A 25,505-nucleotide genomic window follows, 5' to 3' on the forward strand; every position below is an offset into this window, starting at 1 on the left:
TCTGCTGCGCAGCAGAGTTGCTTGCAAGTGGAGCTGACTTCAGTCAACTGAGAGGGCATGCATGATGATGTGTAAATGGGAAGAAATTGCCATTCTGGTACAATGATGAGAAGACTTGAGACAATTACAATTTAAACATTGCCACTATTACCAATGCCAAAAAAACAAGCGTTCACGCTTTATCAGAGTAAATAAGAGTAAGTAGGTGACTACTAGGTTCACATTTTTCATCAAGACCAACGTGCATAAAGACAATGAAACATTCTAGGCCTATACAGGGAGCAGGTCGAGCCAGGCATGGTTCCCTCATAGTGTTCATCCTCAATTCAAACGCTGAGACTTTCTGTGGTTTTAGAAGGCCTCACTCATCAGCTGCCTCCTGAATTTATCAGGTCTCAGAAACCACTGGGCAGCTTTTGTATAACAACTACAGCCACTGAGGCTAATTTCTCACTGGATAGCACAACCTCCAGGTACATTTGCCAGAGGAAGAAGTAACCCAGCTGAAGATCAGTTTATTAGTACAGTGTGGGCAGGACAGGAAGTAATAAGCTTATCAAGGAAGATTTAACTTTGGCACTGCCTCTAAATGTCTCAACTAATGAGCACATTTTAAGCACTGAAACGATTGCTTGAGAGATTCCAGTGGAATCTGAAGCCTGGCGCTGCTTTAAAAAACAGAAGAGAAGCAAACATCTGCTGGGACTAATTTGGGTCCAGTAGGGCCCATCAGGTTGGATGTTAGGAAAAAAGTCTTCTCTGAAAGAGTGGTGGTACACGGGCTGCCCAGGGGAAAGTGGGGTCACCATCCCTGGAGGTGTTCAAGAAACATGGAGATGTGGCACTAAGGAATGTGGTCTAGTGGACAATATTGGTGGTAGGAGGGTGGTTGAACTAAATGATCCTAGAGGTCTTTCCCAACCTCAGTGATTCTATGAACATGTAGCAGGGCACGGGGCAGATAACCTCTCATTACGTATTGACCTTTCCCATCCTGGTTCCCAAGTGTGTGTTGGTTCAATTTTCCATTGCCACACACTGTTCCCTCCTTGTGTGTTCACAAGAAGTGGGCACACTTGTTGGATGTGGTGCTGAGCCGAGCCGGCTTGGCTTATAGAGTCACTTTTTCCTTCAACGTAAGGTATATTTTGAGATATACATAAATGTATAGAATACCGGAGAATATTTATTAGGGTTGAAATTAACATTGATTGGTTTGATTTTTGCTGATTAGGTAATTATGAGAACTAAAGGGGTAATCACATTTTCAATGAGGAAATGAAACAATCATCCGAGCTAGACAAGTCCTGAGTTTCTAATTTGAGCAAGAGGGGAAAAAAAAGCTGTGAGTAAAGATCAAAGAGCCATTCCAATGCCACTTCGTCTCTCTCGGCAAGCAGCCACAGGGCTGAGACTTTTTCTAGCTTGTCATCTCAGCTTTATGCATCTGTACAGCGCCTTATAGGAGTGCGTGAGGGGAAAGAAAAGGGTTAGCCCGTGCACTCAACACAAGGAGCAGTTCTTGGCTTATTTCATGCCCAGAGGAGGAAGAAGGCTTCCCTGCCTCTCTCCACCTCACCAGAAGCAGGGCCAGACCTGTCAGGTCACTGACAGCTGAACACAGCTCTCGCAGGTGAGACCTGCCCTCCTCCCTCCCAGTTTCCTCTCCCCAGAGCTGTCTCAGAGCACATCTGCAGCCCATCAGGGCCTCTCCCCTCCAAGGTGACCCCATGTGCCAGACCTGTTCGGGACATCTCCGGGGCTCGCATCTCAGCACTCCAGGATTTCTTTCTCGACTAGCAACACACGAACAGGCTGCCAAGTACAAACCTCAGCTTGACGCTCTGTGCTCTACAACTGCAACTCTTTGCTGGGTTTTTATATGGCTTGGGCACCCCTACAAGAGCTGTGGCTCTGTTCTCCTGTTCCCACCTGTGTTATAAGCCTCATAATGGAAACCAGGATGAAGGGAGGCTCTGGAAAGTCAGCTACTATCAATCCCTTAAAAATAAAACAAACAAAGGTCTGTTTTCAGCTGCTGTAGCATGAAGGGAGCTTAGTCCCCCTGGCCCCTACAGGATGTGGCTGAGATATATCAGGGAAGAGCAGCTGTCAGCATGGACGTGCCTAAAATTAGCTCAAAGAGAAGGTTTCCTCCATTTATTTATTTATTTGTTCGTTAAAAGGCCCCTTCTTATTAGATGCAAATTCAGCACATAAGCTTCAAGCCAGTACAAAAGCGCTGCTAACGTTTTCCAATTACACGGAGAGGGAAGTCACAGCACTTTGTGTTTGAACTTCTGCTTACTTTCTAGGTGCTCCTGGGACAGAGGCTGCAAAGATGTAGTGATTCTTTGAATGTCTGGTGCAGGAATGTCTTTGGAAGAGTCATAATAAATGCAGCAGCTTCAGCTGAAGACTGGTGCATCGTTTATTTAGTGTTATAGGTTATTCAGGAAGGAATAATGGAAAATGGGACTGCGACCTGAACTTAGCTCCTTTCAGATATACACCACTCCCTCCAGCATGTTTGGCATTATACACAATAGCATTACCTGCTTTTATCTGATTGCCAGTTCTTCCCTGCCATCTGTCTTTCCAGCCCTCTGGAAGCTTCGGGACCCTCTTGCCAACTTCACCCAAACTGGAAGGCAAGAGAGAGGTATTAAAGGTATGAGTTTCCTGCACAGTTGGTCAGAGTGAAATAGTAGGGCCTTCTGTGAGCAAAGGACAGCAGAGTGAATTCACTCCTGAGACAGCAAAGAATCCACATATGGCACAAATTCGGAGAAAAGCAGGCTTGATTGCTTCTGCTGCTCAAGGGACCAGTTGTTAATTATAGAGCTCTCAAAAAAAAACCCTTGGTTTCATCTCTGTTTGGCTTATACTACAGGGATTGAAATGGGAGTACCTATACAGACATTTGAAGTAATGAAAAAAACCCACAACAACCCTTTGTGGAAAGACAAAGCAACGCTTCTTGTCATGTACCTATGCTGTGCCATGCATCCATCTCAAAAAAAGTATCATCGTATTTCTTTGTGTTTATTCCTGGAATAGGCCTAAAAGGACAACAGTATCTGCCTACAAATCCTTCCTGACGTCTCACTTTGTAGTGACCCCCAGCCACTCGAGAGCCAGTTTCCTGAGGCTGCTGCTTTGCGCTGACTTGTTGCTCTCACAGCTGCCTTCTCCTGCTGCCTTTCATTTCCTATTGTGCTTATCATTTTTCTTTGAGGTGTGGATTTGTCCTCACCATTGCCATAAAGCTCTGGGCAAGGCTGGGGCAGCTGGTTCCTCCTGCGGTATGAAGAGTCGATTGATGAAGCATCGATTGATGAAGCAGGCAGTTAAGTAGAAACAACAGTTAATGTGGCTTCATAGCTGGAGATCACCCCTACACACAGCCATGCAGTTGCATAATATAGCGTGGTGTAGTCTAGCAGAGTCACGCAGCAGTCTTTATCTACTGAGACTAGAGAGATTTGGACCCAAGTTTTGGTTAGTGCAAGCATGATACGCTATAGACTATGGTTGTGCGCTACCAGAGCATAAATAATGGGTGGACTGGAGCACTGACTCTGGGTGATCTCTTCTACCTAGAGCCAATCTTGATACTCAGGGTCCAAGAGCAAAGTTTCCAGGCTGCAGCCTCAATTTTTTTTCTGATCTGCCAAGTCAACGGGATGTACATGCAAGTGGGACCTTAAGGACTGTACAGCTTTCTAATGAGAGTGGGAACTATTTATAACCCCCGCACAAGTCCTTCCCTTGAGACAGCAACCCTGGCCAAGTCTAAAGCCTGCTGGAGCTACCTGCCTGCCGTACCTTTATCCTCTTTGCCATGGAAGTGCATCAGAGAGCAGGAACTCAAGCAGCTAGCAGTACCACTGACTTAAAAAAAGCATCCCTCTTCCCCATATCGCTCATCCTTCTGCTCTGATGCCATCAGTGCTGCTTTGAACAGCGCTGCGAATAGTGCTGATTGCAGAGCAGCAGCAGGAAGATGGGAATCATTACAGAGACTCAGCCAAAGCCCTGTAATTAATTAGTTAGAAAAGCATCTCGGTGTTATTAGAGAGGCCTCAGCAGAGGAAGTGACACCTCCGTTCTTGCAGACTCACCTTCCGCCAGAGCTGCTGCTGCGATGTTTGACATTGGGCTGGTGCAAACAGAACCTGGAAGTCGGTGCAGTAGGGAGAGGAGCAGCTTGCAGGCTCTGCCCTTGGCCAGCGCTGTACTGCATGCCGGGAGGGCTCCGTGCAGACATCAGATCCTGGAAATGGCTCAGGTAGGGAGCATTGCTACTCAACCATGAAGTCCCTGATTTTTGCTATGATTAAAAGCAAGCAGTTTTCCCAGAAATCCGGTTATCCAGGTGTTTGTGATTATGAACAGCCAAGCGTACGCAAAAATGTCACCTAAGGCACTAGGAACTGGTGTCTCCTGGGATCCTGAAATATGCAGGATGCTGCCGTCCCTTGTAAACGTGCACAGGATGGCTGCACAGAGAACTGGGCCATGCTCAGAGCTGCATATTCATGGCATGCAAATGTTAAGCTACTTGCAAACTCCCACAGCTGTCATCAGCACACACTATCATGGCCACGAGCCCCAGAGATGGAATAATACCCTATGGGGAGCAGCAGGATGCTGCGAAATGTACATGTTGCTGAAAATAAGAGCATCAAAAGGAAGATGGAAACACAAGACTGAAACAGCTAGGATTTCTTTAAGGCCTCTTAGTTTCCTTTGGGGAAGGAGGCCAGACAATGTGGCTAGTACTTGGGGCGAGGAGGCAGGAGGCCTGGCTCTCCCACTGACTTGCTCTCATACCTTTGGCAACCCTCTTTCTTCCCATGTGCTAATTTTGCCCTTTTCTCACTCGGTACTGTCAGCCTCTAGGAATTCATAAGACTTGAGTTGGGCCTCCAAACATCATGATTTCGGCTTAAAAATCAAGAGTTATAAGGATATACATATGAATTATGAGCCTTTTTGAATGACCTTGTGGTTTCCGACTCTTTAAGGGATCATATTTCCAACTGAATGGGTCAGATTTTTTTACGATGATGATGATTATTTTACATGAAAGCCAAGAGTTCCACATAAACACGGTGCTCTGGCAGCTTGCGTTGGCAGCACCACCCACTCTCCATGTGTCCTGCCTACTTCAATGGGGGTACGGGCTGTCACTGCCCGTATCTGCACAGCATCAAGCAAAACCACCCCACTCTTAGCTGGCTTCCACAACTTGACCAGGACAACCGAGAACAAGCTGCCATTCCCCCAGGAGCATCCAGTAAGATAACTCTCCTAAGTTTAGGCTGCATTAGATCACAGGTGGCCAACAGACTGGAAATGACCCAGGAATAAGTTCTTATCCTATTTTGGCCCTGCTGCTGCAGTCTTGCTGATGCGCTTGAAGTGTTCCTCAAGGTAGCAGAGATGTATTTAAAAATAAATAAATAAATAAGAGAGAACATGTCGTGCACGCAACTGCTGTTTTTTCTGCTGAGTTGCAGGCAAGTTCCCAGTCATTCTCTGGGCAGAGGTTCGAGTGGGAGATTGTGTTTGGCTGAACTGCCTCGCTCATCCCATGATACTGAACGGCTTAAATCCCCCATGTTTTACCTTGCACATATGTGGATGTATCACAGAAAGCTCCCTGTCTGAGCAGCTGTCACCAGCTTTGCAATGACAAGAAGCATTTCTTCAGCTTTCAGCTCTGAAGCTCGTCTCTTTACAGTGCCTGTCAATGAAGATGTTCTCTGAATAAATGAACAAAGTGAAATCTTTGAATGAACAGCACATTCTTCCTCAGGTCAACTTTGCACGGAAAGCAAATATTTCAAGAGAATATGGTTACTGCTCATAGCTCTCTGGAGCCAGCCTGCTAACTCTTCTGCGGTGGCTGTAAATCTGATAGTGGTTCAGTTTAAGGACCTTACAGATGCTATTTTAGACTGATATAATGTACCATAAATGGGATTGAAAACTCCCATCTATAGCAGACAAAGCCTTTCTGGTTCATTCAAATACTCAAGGAACAGACGATCATGTATATGAGCATTTGGGCTTCATCCAAAAGTGAATGATAGCCGAAAGAATTTACATGTTCCTTGGCTGGGGAACATGTTGATTTCAGAAGGCAGCAAAGGTAACACAAGGATACTGAGGGATTGCTTGGCCTCGCGTTTATTATTTGAATCTCGCCCTCTGACTCACCTCAGGCTCTGTGCAAAAGGGAACAGTCCCAGAAGGACTGAGGAGCCCTCCCCATATATGAAGGTTTAGAGGCAGCTCTAAACCTCTTGGTTTAGAGGCAACAAATCATTTGGTGTCCGAGGGATGGCAGCGAATAGAAGCCGCTCCCACAGCCTCAGGCTGAATTTTAGGGGGTACCACCTGTCAAACTACATCATCATATGTAATACACCACTCAGCTTGTGGAACGCATTTATATAAAACCTCATACTGAACCAAGTGACTCCAGAAAGGCTTAGGTAATGAGAGTCATCAGTTCTCGGTGCAGGCAATAGCCATCAGACCGTCCTGTAACGGTAGAGGTTAAAAAGCAAACAAGTACACCCAAATGCACGCGATGGCAAGGGGAGACTGCCTTCAAAGCATGAGACCATCTCTAATTAACGGGGGTCAGAGGAACGTGCCCTGGGGCAGATCCTAACAACACGGGTACAGCAGGGCACCCTGGGAAGCCGCAGTCTTGGCGTCGGCCCCACGTGGGCCATAGAATGAGAGGGATCCTTGGTCTGATCTGTCTGGCAGTTTCTGTGCAGAATGGGGCCAATTTGCTGGGAAGCTTCCCACCCCCAAGGAGGGAAGAGGTGGGCCGCGAGTTTAACAAACATTTTGGTATTTGGAAGCCATTCCCAGCTCTCGTTTAACACACAGACTGCATTTCCCATTGCTAACTGGCAGCAAAGAGCTCATCAACATTTAAATAAGAGTCTTGTTAGTGCCAGCATGAGGCAGGTTTGCATGCCAAGGCTGGCTAAGGTTTCTTGCCAAGGATTTTCTAAGAGAGAATTTCTCTAGGAAACTCCTTCAAAAGGAAGAATTCATTTCTGGTTAAAGAGAGCAAGGGCTTAATTTGAAGAGGTGCTGAGCTGGTTAAGTCAAACGGATAGTGCAAGAGCTCAAAGCCTATGAAAATCAGACTCTAGCTTTTAAATCAATTAAGTGAAGAATGGCATGTAGTGTTTTGCAACTGATAGTGATTTCTGCAACTCAAAAACTGAACAAAATAATAAGGCTGCACATGACCTCTTCCACCAGTGCCACTGGTTTGCTCACTGATGCTAAATATGCTAAGGCGAGGCTTGAACTACACCTGTTACCTCAGTTTGGGATTATTATTTTCTACATGTGGTCAAATGCACCTAAGTACAGGAAGGAACTGCAGTATTTGGCTGTTTCTAGATCCCAAACGAGTCATGGAAATTGTGAACAATTTTCACTCTGTGACCTTCCTTTGAGCTTCCCCATAGAGCTCAAGACCCCCATCCAAGAGAGAGGGGTGCAGGTTCCAGAGTCCTGTACCGCATGTCACTACAGCATGGTTTACTGCCTTTCCTTGCATGGTAATTGGCTTTTGCAGTAATTAAATGCCTCGGTGCCAGCGTTTAATCAGCCGCCAAAGCCGTTTATTGCCTCATATACTGCTGCACCAGGAGCATTACCCCTTAATTAGTTGCTGAAATAGTGATGATTTAGCAGCGTCTTTATATTTATACTTTAAGACAGCAGATTCAGTCCAACATCAACAATATTGCAAGATAAAAAAGCAGCCCATTCTGCTATGCAGCGAGATTTGGCCTTATGTATTTTTCCTTACCTTGTGGAAAATAGTGTCATGTGCATCTCCCGATGACACTGTGCTGGAGGTGCAGACAACACACTGCAAGCAGTTGCTACGGCTCTGCTCCACTCCAGCATTGACCTTGTGTACTTTAACTAGCTTCAGTATCAATAAAACACTGCCTTTGTCCCAGAACTCTCAGCACCGAAGAGGTGTAGGTTTTCCCTGCTTTGACTCACAATTACCAGCAACGTCTGGATTTGGTCCAGCAGATCAGGAGCAGAGAGCCCTATGGTTTCCTCCCCGTGCTCCTTGGAAAGGGAGCTCCTCTGTGTCACCAGGGGAGCAGCAATTTGTCTTGCACAGTCCTGGCAGGTTGTGATGGGTCACAGTGACAGCAGTAGCACTGCCTGATCCCAAGTCCTCTTCCCCCCTTTCCTTGCCTGTTCTTGCAGTGGAGGTGGTGCTGTGCTGTAACAGCAACTGGCTGTTTTCTGAGGAACCGACGGTGGTGAAAGAGCCTGCTCATTGCATCCCTCCGTCCTCTTCAATTGCAGCTGTCTGAAAGCAAGAAGTCTGGCTTATGTTGGTCTTTTGGAGCCCCTTGCCAGCAAGAGAGGCATCTCCAGTTTATCCCACTATGAAGAGATGTCTAAGAGACATTGGAGGAATGGCCCATTTGTCACAGAGGGAGCCCTACACTCACACTGGACTCTTCTCTTCCAGACTATCAGATATAACAGACATGAACCCCACCCAGAGTGGCAATACTGCCTACTAAGACACGATAGACATATTCCCCTAGCTTTCCAAGTTTCATCCTGCTTTTGAAACCCTGAGAAGTTTACAGAGCCCCTGCAGCCTCTTCAGAATTCACCACAAAGGAAAAGTCATCCTTGCCCAGTAATGAAACTCCATTCGTGACACAGAGGAAGTTATAGAGCAAGTCAGCCTACATATCCTTGAGATAAACATACAAGGCCCATCATTGTTTAAATCCAGGTGGTTAAATCTGCAATAGTTGGAAACAGCCATCGTGTTGAGAAAAAGCAGCTGTAGGATTTCTTCATCATTTGACCAGAATATCACCAACAGAGCAATATGTGGGGCTGCCAAATAGTCCACACCACCTTTGTCCTACCCTGGACCCCTTGTACAGCCAGCCTTGGCACCTGAGCTTTAGATATGCTTCACGCCCAAGGCCTTCTTTGTCTTCAAAGGATTCTTTTTGCCTTTGACTGCAAGAAAAGCAGCGCCAAATGATCAAATTAATAGCTCCCCACCCTTGGCCTTCGCCTCTGGCCCTTGGCCTACTAGTGCATTTTGATTTGTGTGTGGACAACACATCCCTGGAACTTTTCCATCCTAACAAGTCTAGGAAAAAATACCTTGTGCTATAAAGGAAGTAATAATATTGAGTTTGAAAAAACTATACAGTAGTTTGAACTGACTTGAAAGCCTACAACATCACACTCCCTTTACTGCCAAGACAAAGCCTTTTGGACTCCTGTGTCCTGTATGTAGGAACAGCCTGCAGGCTTTGTCCCTTCCTAAGGGAGAACATGGGCTCTTCCTAAGGTACCCTGGGAAGGGGGAGGAGGAGGAGCTGGGAGTGAAGCTGCTGCTGCTTCCAGAGCTAACAAAGCATCCCCTGACAAAACATAACCTACTAAACAAGTCCTTCACATGCACTGGAGGTAGGAAAGGAAGCACGGGATTTAATTTGCAGCCAAGAATATTTAGCCTGGACGTGAAGGAAAGCTGTCCAAGGGTGAAGACGATGCAGCTACGGAATAGGCTGCTAAAGGAGGTTGTGGGATCTCCAGCTGCGGAGGTCTTGAAGGAGACACTAATTAAACTTTGTCAGGAGTGGCAAAGGGGAACGGATTTAGCTGCATTGTATGTCTTGGGATCTTTCTACAACTCTGTGAAAAACTGCCTTAAGAAAACTACTTTTCCTGATATGAATGGAGGACTCACCTCAGTTGACCCTTAAAGACAGAACAACACAGTCCCTTCCACAGAGTGACTGATCAAACCCGAGTCTCAGTCAAAGAAAGAATGGTAGAACTTCTCCACAAGCTACAGAAGGCTGCAGAGCCACCTCAGACATCAAATCTGCCTTCTTGGCTGCTGGAGTTCATCGAGACAGATCCCACCTGAAGACAGCCCTGTACAGCAAAAGAATTTCAGAGAGCAAAAGGGCTTTATAAAGAGGTGCAGGAACAGAGAGTGGAGAGACAGAGCAGCTAAAAGCAGGGTGCAGATATTTAGTGGGTAAGAAACACCTTACCTGGAGACACACACTGGATTCTCCATTACCTGAAATGTTTTGGTCAGGGAAAGCGCTTGGTGAGGGTTTGGTGCTGTGCCAGGTGCTGTCACTGGAGAGATGAAGGTCAGGCTCTGTGATGAGCAGTAGAATTTTTGAAGCAGACTGGGCAGGACCAGGAACAATTCAAGCTATTTACTGCAGCGACGGCCTAGAAACAACATCCTTTAAAGAGATACACATTGCAAGCCATGCTTTTTTGCACCCAACAACAAATGAGGCTCTCAGATTAAGTATATTAAGGAGCTACACAGTGAATTTTTGAATGCAAAAGAGAGAGAGATGGAGGATATGAAGCATAATTGCAGGTGGAGTTTGGGAGAAAGTAAATACCATTCGACTTGAAAAAATAATTTCACACGCTAGCAAACAAAAATGAAATTTATAAGGAGTTTATTGGATTGGTAAAATGTAATAAAAAAGCATTTGTGATACTTCTTCTGCAAAGAAAAAAAGGCATCTGGCGATTTTGCATATTTATTTTCCCTTACAAAACATTAGAAAAGCATAACTGATAAAATAAGGATAACAACTGAAAGAGCAGAGCAAAGAGGAAAATACATCTCAATATAATTGGATAATGCATAATAAAAATACAGAAAACACATGCTTAAAACAGCTTTCATTCTCTTACAGTAAAAAGTCATTTTATGTGTTGAATAAAAAATATACGCTGGTTGCTCTGGAAATTGCAGTTTAGAAGAGGTAACTAGCTGAGAACAAAATATATATATCTATATATATTTATAAATATAGAAAATGTGTATATGCTGTATCTGTCCTCAGAACAAACTGGAATACATGGTTTTCAATTCATGCACACGAGTTACCAGAGAAAAAACTTCATATATTACCTAGCAGACCAATCCTGTAAGGTGCTGATTGCACTTCCTGAGTGCCTTCAAAGCCCTGCTGAAGTAGTCAGTGAAGGAGACGAGTGGCCTGATGGGTTCAGTGAGAAGGTAGGGTGCTCAGCATCTCATAGGACGTGCACTCAACAACCTGCAGGATTTGTGAAAACTCCCATGACAGAAGGATTGGGCCCCTCACGGGTTGGGGGGATGCTTGTGCTCAGCAAGGGGGAAAAAACTCTGTTTCCCCCATGCTCTGACAGATAGGAGACCAGTCCTAAAAGCTCAAGTAATGTTACTTCATTAGGATCTGAGGGCATGGAGTTTGCAGCAAGAAGGCATCCCTCACATCTAGGGAATGTCCCTCTCTTGCCCAGATACCCAGGCTAGTGATTCACATTTCAAAGGAAGATGCTTCCCATACCTCTGAGAGCCTCTGCTAATGCAGAACAAGAAGTGTGACCAGCCACGCTCCCCTCCCAACTGCAACAACGGAAATGACACAAAACCTGCTCTACCTCCAGGGCCAGACCAAACGCTACCATAAAGCTGAAATACTACCTTGCACCTGGCCAAATCATGCCCCGTGAATTAATACACAGTCAATAAACACCACCACTGGTGAACCCCAGGGCAGACAGGTCTGCAGTTAGCAGGGACAGCCAAAGCACAGAAGCAACAGAGGGCAAAGATGTTCCTGGGGCATGCCCTCTTTGCAGTCTGGGAGAGCTAAACAGATCTCCCAGCTTTGGGTGGTTCACCATGGGCCATTTAGCCAAGAGAATCAGGACTCCTGGTCTCATTTGACTGACTGGAAAGTAGGGACCTGGAAGCTGCTCTCCAGACTTTCTGACAGTCCAAAATACAAGTTGTGGCTGGGGAAATTACAGGACCTTTAAGGAAGTTGAATTCTCATGAAGGTACATCCTGTCTAGCAAGATCAAGAGAAAGTCCAAGCGTAACTTTGTTCTGCCTGTATCTCTACCAATACTTAGTTCAAGTTCTCCAGAGGGAGAGCAGATAAGACCATCTGATAAGATTGAGACTTATAAGGAGATACACCCATGTACCTCCATACTGACCAGCTATCTACCAGACAAGGTGGTGCGTGAACCAAGACAATAAACTTTACTTACCCCAATGGAGAACAGATGCTCAAAATTAACCACTTCTGTTCTGTATCATTCCCACAATTTCCATCTCTGCTTGGTAACAGGGTTATTTCTCTGCTACCCATGTAGGACTACTGCAGGTCACTAAAAAGGCACATAGTGAAGGGAGAGGAGTATACTTTTTGTAAATGCAACTTGGTTAACAGCCTTCTCCTCATCATGCTGGTTGTGCTACTTGGCTGCTTGTCAAGTGCTTAGCTACTTGATCATTGGGCACATTAGAAATACTACATTTTAGATGGTTAGAGCGAAGAACTAAATCAGGCTCAGAGGACAAGGCAGAAAATGCCCCTTTGCCAGCAGGAATGGGTTTCCTATCCATACAGAGCTGTATGTAGGTGACTCTTAGGGTGGCTTTTTCCTCACTGTTGATAAAGCATCTGCCACGAAGGAAGAATATAAAAGCAGTAAGAAACAATGAATGTCCACCTCCCTTTTATTTTGAAATCGAAGCACCTTCCCAACTGCAGGTCTTCTTCCCACCTCAAATTCACATTTGGAGAAGAACTTCCCAGTATCAGAACTGGAAAATACCTCGATTGCATTTTTTAGTCCTAGAGTCTGGATGTGCTTTACAAGAGTCCCTAACTTTGATTGAATTCAGAACCCAAAACAGAACAGCTCTGGATCATATAAAGACCAGATAAAGACTAGCAATGAATTACAAACAAACTAAAATGACATCATGGAAGAGCACATGGTTCTGACCATCAGAAATGCTGAAGAAGCAAAGCTTCTGGACAACAAAACCAGCACAAAATGCAGAAACGTAGCCACTGGAAAAAAAGATAGATTAAATTTGAGCAACTAGGCCCTGAAGCTTTTGCCATGTTTATTGTTTCCACCTCTCTTCTATCAGATGAAACAGGGCTGGCCAGTTCTTTTCCTATCCAAGCTGGCTTTGCTCGCTGGGCTGTCACAGTGCTGGCACAGACCCATGGAGACAGGACTTCCCACACCTCGGGGGAATGCTCAAGTGGGGATATTTTTCAAATATCAAACTATTCCTGCTCACCATACACTCCGCTTCCAAAAATACAACAAGCCTTTAAACAAGTGGGCCGAGCCTTTCAAGTTTCTTAACAATATTTTAAAGCCAGGGTAAGGAGGGATGGGAATATATTTTCCTACTTAGAGGACATAATGAGGAAACCAACGTTCCTGGATGTGGCATGCTGTGTAATCACAAAGCTGAGGTCTGTTGCTGAGCCTGTTCTGCCAGCCAGCCCCTGTGAGACAGAAATGGCAAGAAGGGTATTTCTGCACTGATGAACTTGGAATGAAACGAGGGGCAATAGATGGGAAGGAAAGACGAAGACAGGTACACGGCATGGAAATGACTTGCCTGGAGCAAGCACACAAGTAGGTTATACTTGCCATTTTTCTACCTATCTCCTCATTCCTTTAGCCTTGTTCCCAAAAACTAGTTTGGGAACTAACTGAGGGAAGGGGAGGGGGAGCAGCAATTTGAACAGGGCAGATGCTCCAGTTTAAACCACATCTTCCTAAAAGGAACCGAGGGTGGGGGCAGGGAAGATGGCTATTATTAATGTCCTTCCGTATATAGCAAAGCAGACATCCTGCATAATGGCAACACAATACATCAATAATAGCCCAAGAATAGCTTCCTACCGTTTTTTTCCCCTGACAGTTAGAAACATAAAGAGAAAAATCAAGCTGCTGAGATAAATAGCTGAGTCTCCACCCCCACCTCAAATTGCCTTGGCATATTTTAAGAGATAAATGGTTCTATGAGAAATTTAAATAGCTTTCTCTTTTCTTTTTTTGGCAGCTGCAAGAACTGGGTCAGGTGTAGAAATTATTAATTTCGAAGCCTGAAAAACCCATGTTTGAAAGTAAGGGTTTTTTTTTTTGTTTTTTTTTTTTTCCTTTAAAGCATCAACTTTCTTAGAAGTAGTAAGGAAAAAATACAAAATTATTGTGCTTTTTTATTTTTTAATAAAGTCAAACCCAAAATAATTAACAGCGCTAGCTGCAGAAAAGGGACAATTTGCATAACAGTGTAATGGACATTGAAAATATCCATCGTAGATTGTTAATTTTTCTTTATGCACTGTGTACAGTGTTTGCACAATGGCTTTTGCTCCTCATGCTCAAACACAGCACTGGGAATAGTGCCTTAAGAAAAAGGCTGGGGGGCACCATTCTGTAGTTTAACTCTAGAAGGTATCTCTTAAGAAAGAAGGGGACTGTGGGGTGACCAGCACTGAGCATCCACCCCAGGTGCCAGCTCACTCAGCACCAGGTTTCAGGACCAGGAGCTGGGCTGCCCAGGGCTGCGTCAACCAGAGCTCAGTGCTGGGGAACCTGGAATGGAACAAATCACTGCTGCCCCATTCCCACTCCTGCTTTACGCTGCTAAGAGCACTTACGGCATCACACAGAGAAGCCCAGCTAAAAGCCATCTTCCTCCTCCTGCCATATCTGGAAAGTTTCTTTGCAACCATAAAACCCTGAATCTTACAGAAAAGGATGCTGAAATCCAGTAGAATCTGCTCAGAGCAAGGAAATAGCAATGTATAAACTCCCTCACAGGACGGTACACTAGTAAAGACCTGTAATAGGTTTGATTTTCCAGTCCTACAAAGACTCTGAGATGCCGAAAGGTACAAAGCTGGTATGCAGCTTGCTCCCTTTGCTGGTCAAAATCTCTTTCTTCTGTGTCCCGAATCAGGCAGATACATGAGAAGGTGGAGGACTCCCTTGGTCAGAGCTGCTGCACCTCTGCAGGGCTCACGGCTTGTGTTGTTCTTCCCTCAGTGACCAATGAAAAATTTAAGAGGTGACAAAGACACAGATGTAAATAGAACTGCGATGCCTAGAAAGCCAGAGCACAGATAGGATCAGAGACAGACTGTAATTACAGGCCCTGCTACTTATTACATAGGCCAGCAGTGTTACATGAGCCTTCTGTGGAAACTTCCTGTGTAATTAATAAAGGAGAAACAAAATACTTTTGCAATCACTTTTCTAGATTTCACTGTGGGGGTCCAATCCTGCCATCCTGGATTAGCTCTAATCATAGTCAATCTTTCACTGCATAAACTGAAGGCATCTGTTCTGTCAAAGGTAAAAAGAAAACCAAAAACAAGCAGCAAACCTCACTGCAAACCTACACCGTCGCAATCAAGGAGGAAAGGAAATCGATCCTGAAAACTCCCGCCCAGATCGTAATCTGACAGTGTTTTCAAGGCATCTGGCAAAAAAGGAGGAGAAAGAAGAACGCTATGAAATATTTAAAGCCCTGCTCCTGTCAGGAATACGTGAGAGGGGAAAGGTGAATCTGAAAAAGAGGCATTATTTGTAAGCTGAAGAGGAAAGCACCACCTTTTGCGTAGAGATGCCCTTGGCCCAACCAGAGCTGTCCTAAGGAAAAGCAGCAGGCACTGATTGAACTTGGAAAAGTCAAGGCTGCACATGAGCAGGACCTAGGAGGCTGCCCTGCACACCACGGTTTGCAGCATGGGATGTCAAGGAGAAGGCAAACGAGAATGTTGATAACATGGGAAAATAGCTGAGTATATGCAGCCCTAACTGATCCTAATCTAAAGCTTCAATGGGAGTTTCAACAGAGATGGCAAATGGGGCATCCCCAAGGAAGGATTTCTCCAAACACCACTCCTCTTAAGCCAAGGTTGCAAAGCTGCCCTGTGCTTTCCGAGATGCTGCATCCACACCTGCATGCAGCACAGCTCCTGTGGAAACCATAGCAGACACCAGGACCAGTGCTGGGCATACAAATGGGAACAGAGCGGTCCTGATAAGCTGAAACAAAAGGCACTTTGGAACAAAACTGGCACGGCCACAATCCCCACAGCGCTTGTGTAAGATAGCAAGAAAGAACCCCTAGAACGTATTTATCAAAAGCCATTTTATGCAGATTTTTTTTTTCCTCCTGAATATTTAAAACATGGCGAATATTAAACTTCAGAGATCCTTAATATGTTCCAAAGCCCCACGGACCTTTGAAATGCAAGCTCATCAATATGCAACATCTAATCTTGTCAAAAAAAAAAAAAAAAAAAAAGGAGAAAGAAAAGCTATTCATCCTTTGCTTATAGAGGTTACAGAAAGAAGTGCAAAGAGAAAAAAAAAAAGAAAAAACCCAAACAAGCAAACTTCCAGCTTCTTATGCAATAGGTTAAATTTGCGCTGGTTGGGAAAGTTTCACTTTCTGCAAGGAAGAGGGAAAGTGCCTGTACGTGCACTGCTGCTGGAAGCTGCTTCTGAAGTGTGAGGCTGAAACTGTGTAGCTGGATTACAGTAAGCAGTTTATTAAGAAACCAAGGCTTGTGGCTTTGCATCCTGTTTCAGGCAAATGCACCCTCAGGATCCCCTCCCTCCAAAGGCCAGCAGACAGCACGCCACCTAAAAACCCATTCTTGTCCAAAACGCTGTGGTTAAAATGGCTTTGCTTGTTTATAAAGTTTAGTGTTTCGTATCACTTGCATCTGACCTTCAGCAGAAAGAAAAGCTCAGTTAAATTGTGCAAATATGTACCAAATGGGAGCAAGGGAAAGCGGCCAAAAATGCTGCATGAGCTTTTGCAGGGCTGCAGCCTTTTAGGAGCACCAACGAGATGAACTGCATGAGAGGCCAGATTGATTTAGGCTCCAGGCGGGGGCTTAAAACACCACGACATCCAAATTCACAAAGAAAATGTTCTGTTACTGCAACCCCAAATTTCCTGTGCACGAAAACACTGTTTTCTTTCATCTTTGGGAGATGCTCGTTCTGTAATCCGACATTTAGAAACGAACAAACAAACAGGAGTCAGCTGACAAAGGCTTCTTGCTGGTGAATGGAAGTAGGTCACTGAGTATTTTGCCTTTACAGTCTGGCTTAATATCGGTGTTGTACGCAAAACAGTAATAAAACTGCACTGGAGACAGGGAGAGACTCTAATTTTGTCTTTTCTATGAAAAATAGCATTAGCATTCTGCATTAATGTGCAATGCCTCCCCAGCACCCGATATCTGGATAATTAAAAAAAGCAGAATAAAGCGCAGAGCAAAGCACACACTAAATTAAACAACAAAAAGCCCTCACTGGTCAGCCTGCATTTAAAGACATCTAAGTATGAGTAATCGGGCAAAGAGGAATTTTCCTGAAGGAACATAAAAGAAAATGAAAGCTCTGCATACGAGACCAAATGAAATCTTCTGTCTCTCGCAAATGCAAATGCTGGCTGCCCTTTTTACACAAACATATTAAAGGGATAAAATTGGAGGAAAATTAAAAAAAAAAAAAAGGAAACAGTAAAAGAAGAAAAAAATAATAAATTCGTTTTTGAAGAAAAAAAACCTTTAAAAACAAACAAATTATCCTTCAAACAAATTTCTTCATGATACGATCCCTGCAATCATGTGGTTCTAAATTAGACGGTTAAATACGACTGAAAAAGTAAGGCACAATTTCACAATCATTTTAAAAGCAATAATTATAATCATTTTCTTTGATATCCATGTGGCAGGCCACTGATACTGTGGATGCATGAAACGACTTGACTAAAGATCTGGAAAAGTTTTTCCGACTCCCAGCTAAGCCTTGCAATGCCTCCGTGCAGTCAGTAACAAACCGTCTCCACTGCAAGGAGGAGAGCACATGGAGCGAATGGAAAAAGAGGGTAAGATTGCCACTTGTGGCAAAGGGAGGGCAGAGGCAAAAAAGGGACCCCACGTGTCATCTTCCCAGCAAGAGGTGCTGACCCCTGGAAAGCAGTACCTAAAGGGGGGCTGTAAGAAAGAAGGGGATGGGCTTTTTTAGCAGGGTCTGATGTGACAGGACAAGGGAAATGGTTTCAAACTATAAGAGGGGAGATTAAGACTGGATATAAGGAAGAAGTTTTCTACACTGAGGGGTAGTGAGGCACTGGCACAGGTTGCCCAGAGAGGTGGTGGTGCCTCGTCCCTGGAGACACCCAAGGTCAGGCTGGACGGGGCTCTGAGCACCTGATGGAGCTGTAGGTGCCCCTGTTCAGTACAAGGGGTTGGGCCAGATGGCCTTTAAGGGTACCTTCCAACTCAAACGGTTCCATGGATCTGAAATGTAAAGGTAATGCCACCCTGGGGCTTCTGGTTCCTTCCTTATTTTCTAAAGGATCATATAGTCATGATGAGAAATGTGGACAAGCAGTAGACCAGAAAGAAAGTTTGAGCTGAGAGCTTTCAATACCAGTGATCGCTTCACGGGTAGTTGCCTATACCCATAACATGAAGCCAAAAGAATCATATCACAGAATCACAGAATGGCTTAGGTTGGAAGAGACCTCAAAGATCACCGAGCTCCAACCCCTTGCCACAGAATGGCTCGGAGACCAGGAACACACAGCCAAGAGAAAAGCCCAGTGGGCATAAGCAGCTTAATAAGTGCTTAATAATACAGTCTAAATAATTGTGCTCAGTTGTAGCCCCACAACCACGTTGTGTGTGCATGTGAGTGCACACACCAGAGTGGTCTGCAAGTGTTTGAGCGTAGTGTTTTCACATCCCAGCAGAGAAAATGCAGGCTGAAAGGAGAGCCGTTCTCTAAGGTCCACTAGGAAACCTACTGAGGTTATGGTTTTCTCTTGGCCTTCTAGATGCCAATCCAACATTATAATTTCACGAGCATTAACTCTTCTCTCTCTTGCAATACTCAGAAGCACTGAATGCCTGATGGGCAACTGACTGATGCAAATTCGGACTTGAAGTGTTGAGGACGACAGGTAATGTTTCTAGAAATGTCTAAGGAGAAATGCCATCCCCAAACCCAGAAGGGTGATGAAGTTCAATCAGTATCTTTTGATCTTCACGGTGGTTGCCATAATGTGCTTCCCCCCCCCAAGTAATTATAAAGAAAAAAAGCTGCAGTTGCCACAGCAAAGTCCCAGGCAGCTCCCGCAGCCACACTATGACTTTAAGAGGAGAAAGGAAAACGAACCCAACAGAACTAACACTGTTATTTTAAGAAGAGTCACATTATTTGGATTGTTCTGGCAAAGGAAACAGTGACTTCAAAGTTAGCAAAGCCAGTCAAAAACAGGGGAAAAATATCTTGTGAGAAGTTTAAAAGCTTTTTTTACTATTATTATTTCACCAGGCCTAATATTGAACCATTTTCCAAGAACATGTGCTTTTTTTTTTGTTTTGTTTTTAATGAATTTTTATCCAAAAAAGTTTTCAAAATCATCACAGGAACTTTAATGGACCAGCAGAAGAAACCCAAGAAGGAAAAAAGAATTGGGAAAGGAGACAAAGATTTTTGAGAAATAAAAATATTTGTCAACAATTCTGAAATCTATTGAGATAAAAATTCAATATGGTTTTAATTATAACAGTAAGAAATACTGTTGTGGGTAACACTGCAAAGAGAGAATTTCTCATTAAAAAGAAGGCCCTTCCAACATCACATAATTTAGTGTAAAAATTGAGACCAGCTTAAACTGGAAATAGTGTTCTCCGGCTTCCTCAATGGCACATTACCAACCTCCAGATAGCACTGAGTAGTTCCTGCCATCCTTTGGTAACATACCCTCTATTACCACCACTAGTGTTTTCTACTGAGAATTCCACCACCATGAGATTCTACCCTATATCTCTGCTAGCTCTGACTTCCAGGACTGAAATGTATGTCAAGTGTAGGCAACGCAGCTCTGTGAACAAATATCAAATCAACGTGATGAACCAACTGCAGAAATCAGATATCAATAACAAAACAGTTCAAAACTCAATTCCTTTCTGAGCTGTTCACCCAAGGCACTAAGTGTCTACCATGGTTACCAAAGAAAGGCAACTGTAAACCTTCTCTGGACCTTTCCTGGGGTCCTGTTATCCCTCATCTGCTGGACTACCTCAAAATCAAAAGCAACGATACCCTAAAACCAGCATTTATCAGACCTAGGCTAGGCTTTACTGACCACGGCATGGAAGGAGCTGGAGCAGGTTCAAAGAGATTTCAGCATGACTTGTTGCATATTCCCTTCAACCACCACCAGTTCTTCAAAAGACAACTTTTCCTCATTCTTCTCAGGCACACTTTGCTGACAGGCAGGAAATCAATGTAAGTCCCATATCCCACGGAAGTCTTGCTCCTGCCATCAGGCTGAACACCTTATAGAGAGTCCATTCTGATGAATACTTTCCTGCTCTCACACCTCCATGATTAAGTCATTACCCAAGTGTTTTGCAGTTGTGATAAAAATCCAAGAATTAAAATATTTTAAAAACCCAACAAAATTAAAGGTGCATTATCTGATAAGCTAAAGCAATGGTGTTGCTTTCTGTTTTTAAAAGCAACGCTCAGGCAATAATTAAAATAAGTGACAATAAAACCATCACATTCATAAAACCGTAGTGTTAGCCTTGGGGATGTGCATAAGGATTGGACTGTAACCAAGGCAACCCAAGCTTTGGGAGAAAGTTTAAGCAGCCATTTAAAGCCACGGTTCAAAGATAGAGTAAATCTGGCCGTAGGGCTACTTGTGACATATGGAAAGTGCCACAGCCACCCTGCGCCAAGCACTGATCTTGTAACAACTCACCCTCCCAATGTCCAGATGTTACGTTCGATCTCCTGCTGTTTGCCCTCCTGCATAAAGGTGACACAGGAGCTGTACCACACGTTCAAGTGAGTTTGGCAGAAATTTGACTGTGTCCCCATCCTACCCAGCTCCAATATATCTGAAGGGGTGATACAGAGTCAGTCTGGCATTAACTGCAGACCCATAGCTTATAACACACCATGCAATGGCTTTAAGCCTATGCTTAAACAATCCCCACGGGCTTAAGCATTTTGCTAAATCAGAACCTGACCCCTGGACCCTTCTGTGCCCTGTCTGGCCACACAAATCACAGGATCAGGCCCAACTTGCCAGCAAATGCTCAAAGGGGCCAAAGCAGCACAAGCAAAAACTCTGCAGACTCAAACAGAGGTATCTGCATGATCTTCCAATTCTTTCTGAAAAGAACGGGCTAGACTTTACCACAGGCACAAATGAAGTGATATGTATATACATAAATATGTATTTTTTTTTTTATGGCTAACATGTGCACCTTAAAAAGGTAAGGTCTCTTTGGCAAAAAGTCCTTCTGGGAACAGATAAATCAGGTTGTATTGCAAAATGTGATAAATATGGTGATGCAGGAATATCCCAGTGGTTCTTAATTGCAGTGCAACTGTGATAAGCCCACTAGCATTTTCTAGTCAAATCTTGAAGCATCAGAGGGGAGATTTCCATGAACAGGTAGGTGATGAGAGCCTCTGTGTTACATGCATACATATATATGTACATATACATATATGCACTGTCTTCCAAATGTATTTACAGCAGTTTTAGAAGCCAAAACAACACGCGTTACAGAAAACAAAGAGGATTGTTTTGGCCTCTTAATCTTTCCAACAGGCAGATGGCTTTGGTGTTTCAGGGGTGAAAACAAAAGCACGATAGTACCTCTGCCCAGATACGTCAGGTCCAGAAATTAGCCACAGTACCTCAAACAATAACACTCCTCCATCTTTGACAACCACTTTCCATCCATTGGGTATTTAATGCGTGAAAAGTTTGGCTCTCACCTCCCTGCACGCCAGCCCAGCTCACCACAGCACCCTAATAGCACAGATTGAGATCTAGACCTCCTGGCTGGCCCTCAGCTTTGAAATGGGCTGGAATCCCAAACCTACATACCAGCAAACTTTTCTGGAAGGAGAAAACAGAACTCCAAAATCAGGAGTTTGGGCCAACCTTTGATTAGTTTAATTCTCACAACATCTCTGGGAAGTTGTAAAGAAGCTTTCTCGTGCAAAGGACGAGAAGCCATACGACTTTCCCCACTTCCAGCCTATACCATGGCCATGAAAAGCTCAAGGGCTCTGGACTTCAGTCCTCCTGAGTCTAGGCCACATTCTGAAGGCAGATACATAAGCTTGTTTTCATCACTTACCCCAGGGTTATTCATGAGAGTCTCATCAGCCACCCGATTTAACACTAACGAGAACAAAGTTCAGAGCTGCCTGATGAATGGCTTCTTGTGTGCTTGGGTGCATCAGGTCCTCCCCTGTGCTTGCAGAGATGTAAAACCAGCGGTGTTAGCAACCCTAGCTCTGAACTCCAGTGTTCCTCTAGGGTTAATTCAAACTGGATTCACCCACTAGTTGCAAGAGTTTTTGACTGCTGTGTGAAGGGGCTGCCTGTAAAAAGCGAGCTCAGAAGAATCTTACGTGCCACGGTTCAGGGAGCAGGAGCCCAGATGGAATCTGGCAGGAGTCGCCCTGCAAAAAAATCTGTTTATGTCTGAGGCAGTAAAATTCTTGAAGGCCAGGGCAGAAATCTAGTATAAAAAGGCAAACTGCTTCAGTACAGCCGCTATGGTGGAGAACGATTTCTTTTGCTTAATGATGCCACCCTTCTACAAAGAAGGATTCATTTTGAGCTGTGAATTTTGGGAATCTTCCCTGACACTGAAGGAGTTTGCCAACATACAAACCATGTGAAGAACAGAGGTTTCAGATTGGTATTTCTGTATTTGAATTTACTGTACACAGCTAAAGCTATTACAGTTCACAGTGCTCTTCCATAAAGGTTAGTGCTAAACTGGAAGGAAATGCACCATTTGCAGGAGCTGCAGTGACTATCTCAGTTTTTCTTTGTTTCCTATCAGTCCAGCTCATCTAACTTTTTCTTCTTTTTCCCCAGCATTAGGATAATTGTATCAGGCTTCTGCTATAGAGGCTGAAGATGAAAGCACCACATTTGCATTGTTTTTCAGTGGGCACATGAAAAAATTCTCCTAATACTGTTGAAAAGTGCCAGTTTGTCACTAATATGGTCAATCAGCCTGCAAATGTTTCAGTTCTGCTTCTTAATTTGTTAAGTGCAAAGAAAGGTATTCTCTTTGATTACATCTGCAAATAAGATATTAATGTCAATTCAGTGATACGAAAATTACTCCCTCACTGTGTAATTTGCACCTTAGTTATTATGGGTTTCATGAACAAGAATATTATAGCTGCTCAGAGCGAGCCATGAATTTATAATTTATTTTTTTAATTAACAAAAAGAAAAAAAAAAGAAGAAGAAAAAAAAAGGCCCACGAACACCAACATGACAAAAAGAAAGGTTATCTCTGCCCAGCTTTATATTTACCTTGGCACGTGTATTACCTCTGGACAGAAGATGAAAGTGCTGCTCCTGGCCCAGCACTCTTCTGCAGTGACATTTCACCAGAGAGGAGTAATAAGTGGCTGGGATGAAAATGAAAGAAGAAAAAAAAAATCATTTGCTTTTTGGGATGGCACAGAGAAGGGTTTAACACCTTCTTCAGCTTTAAGACAAAAACTGAACAACTGCACGGTTCTTTTGCCACTGTTGGAATAAGGTCCCTTTTCCAATGGGAGCTCCAGATCATGCGTGTTAACTTCAGAGAGAAGTCTATCCCTGATTCAGTTCCTGTTACAGCTGAAGGAAAATCCTCCTATTTCAATAAACAACGAAACAAGACTCCAGTGCTTAAATATCTACCCAGAAGCCAGCACAGCCATTGGTCCCACTATAGTGAGTGGCATAAGATTTTTTTGAGCATCGCTTTGCACTGCAGTTCTATGTAGTCTTTTTCTTTTTTATTTAACCACTGGGATTTTTAAAGAGCGTTTCCAGCCCCAGATCCTTAAAAGACCTTCTCAGCAGACATGATTGGCTTATACCTCTAGTAAATCAAAAGCACATTGTGTGTGTGTGTGTGTGTGTGTGTGTGTGTGTGCAAGCTCACATCTTTCTGTGACTGCTCATATATTGTGAATTGGAAGCATCACTACTGAATAAGTTTATGCAATAGCAAAAATATAATTCCGTAAGAAAAAGAAAAAAACAAAACAGAATAACCTATGGAACTGGAAGGGAATGGAGACAAGTAAGGACCTAAGAAGAAACACATAGACAACAAATCTGTGTCCCAGAAAGCTCAAGGTCACATCTACACCCTTAGGTGCAGTACTGTCAAAGTTGCATTGAGTTGTAATGAGGAGTGCTAGTTCTGCTCTCACGTTGGCTTCACATCTCCTGTGACAGTGGAGCTACTTCTGCTGGTGACCCATTAAAATCAAAGAGAAGATCCCCATAGCTGATCAGGTTTCTAAAATGACTTGGAAAAAGGAACTAGCTCAGCCACATTTCACCAGTTCAGACCTTCTTCCACAGGCAGATAACTTAGTAGCTGGTGGTCTGACTCACCACCCTCTGGAAGACTCATGTCTAAGTTAGGTGCCTGTTGCTGGCAGTCTGAACGTGGCCACAGAACCGCCCTCTTGCTCCAAGGCCTTCCAGTTTTACTTTTTTTAAAACAAACAAACAAACAAACAAAGATTCAGGCCCTAGGCTGGAAAGAAATCATGCAAAGCTTGTGCAATTCCCCCAGCAGGCATCCTGGGGAGGGTCACAGTTGGTACTCAGAGATCAGTGCTGGCCTTGGCGGTCAGAGCCTGGATCCGAGCTGAGTTGCAGGTCTTGCAAAGGATGTGCCCGTCCAGAGGGTAACAGCCCTGATTGTCCCCTTCAGACAGGAGGCCACCACAGTCCTAGGAAACCAGCAAACAAGGCAAAATAAGAAATATGAACCACGTTACCTGGAGAATCTATTAGGCAAAGAAGCTCTCCTCACTCTCCACCTTGTAAGATGGCCCAGCCTGAGTCAGCGCAAAGCATGAAGCTGAGGCATGTGCTGACTTTCATGATTAAGACATTTCTTGATAAGAGACAATGCTGCAGAGAAGATGGGTTCCCAAGCTGTCTGCTGAATTTAATCCAATTGAAAATAAAACGAGATTACTCCCTTCACGTTTCTAAGGAAGGAAAGGTCTTTAGCACTGGAGAAAGCATCAAACTTAAGCACATATTTATTATTGCAAAAAAAAAAAAAAGATAAAAAGGAAGCATCCCTGGAAAGGAAGTTTGGAACTAATATCTGACTACAGGTAATCTCCTCTGGACGAGTTGATGCCACAAAGCTGCAGTATCCTCTTCTCAGGGGTGACAGCTAAGCAAACTCCCCGCCTGTCACCCATGACCAGAACTGTCACCCGTGTTTGCACTGCAATTGGTGCAAAAGGTTGTGGCTGAAAGGAGGATATCACTGAGACCTATCTCAGCGGACATGTGAAAAGTGAACAGTGGAAATCTCACTATAAGGCCCCACACCTGCCCCAGACACCTCAGCCTCATGTAGAGCCAAGTATAGCTGCTAGGAACACTGGGAATTACTCCTCCCAATGTGATCAGAAAAACCTTTGGGAATGAACTGCTGATGGAGCTGCAGTGAGGAGATTACAGCTTGCTT

General features: G+C 44.1%; 1 protein-coding gene and 1 non-coding gene across 11 annotated transcripts in view; both read right to left on the reverse strand.

Moving 5' to 3' along the window:
• Positions 1 to 10,530: 10,530 nt before the first annotated feature.
• Positions 10,531 to 25,505, reverse strand: part of LPP (LIM domain containing preferred translocation partner in lipoma) — a 318,284-nt gene continuing 303,309 nt past the window's right edge. For 8 of the 10 annotated variants that reach the window (XM_046898474.1, XM_015291433.4, XM_046898475.1 and 5 more), the window contains one exon: positions 10,531 to 24,747. In XM_046898474.1, coding sequence (XP_046754430.1) covers positions 24,619 to 24,747 — 129 coding nt within the window. In that variant the 3' untranslated portion in view covers positions 10,531 to 24,618. The remainder of the gene's footprint in view (positions 24,748 to 25,505) is intronic. The other 2 variants (NM_001396230.1, NM_001031567.2) reach the window with 1 other exon arrangement.
• Positions 15,856 to 15,959, reverse strand: MIR1653 (microRNA 1653). Its single transcript, NR_035144.2, has one exon. It is a non-coding gene; the product is annotated as a microRNA 1653 (primary transcript).

Source organism: Gallus gallus, chromosome 9 (genome assembly GCF_016699485.2).
Source record: "Gallus gallus isolate bGalGal1 chromosome 9, bGalGal1.mat.broiler.GRCg7b, whole genome shotgun sequence".
NCBI classification, from domain to species: Eukaryota; Metazoa; Chordata; class Aves; order Galliformes; family Phasianidae; genus Gallus; species Gallus gallus.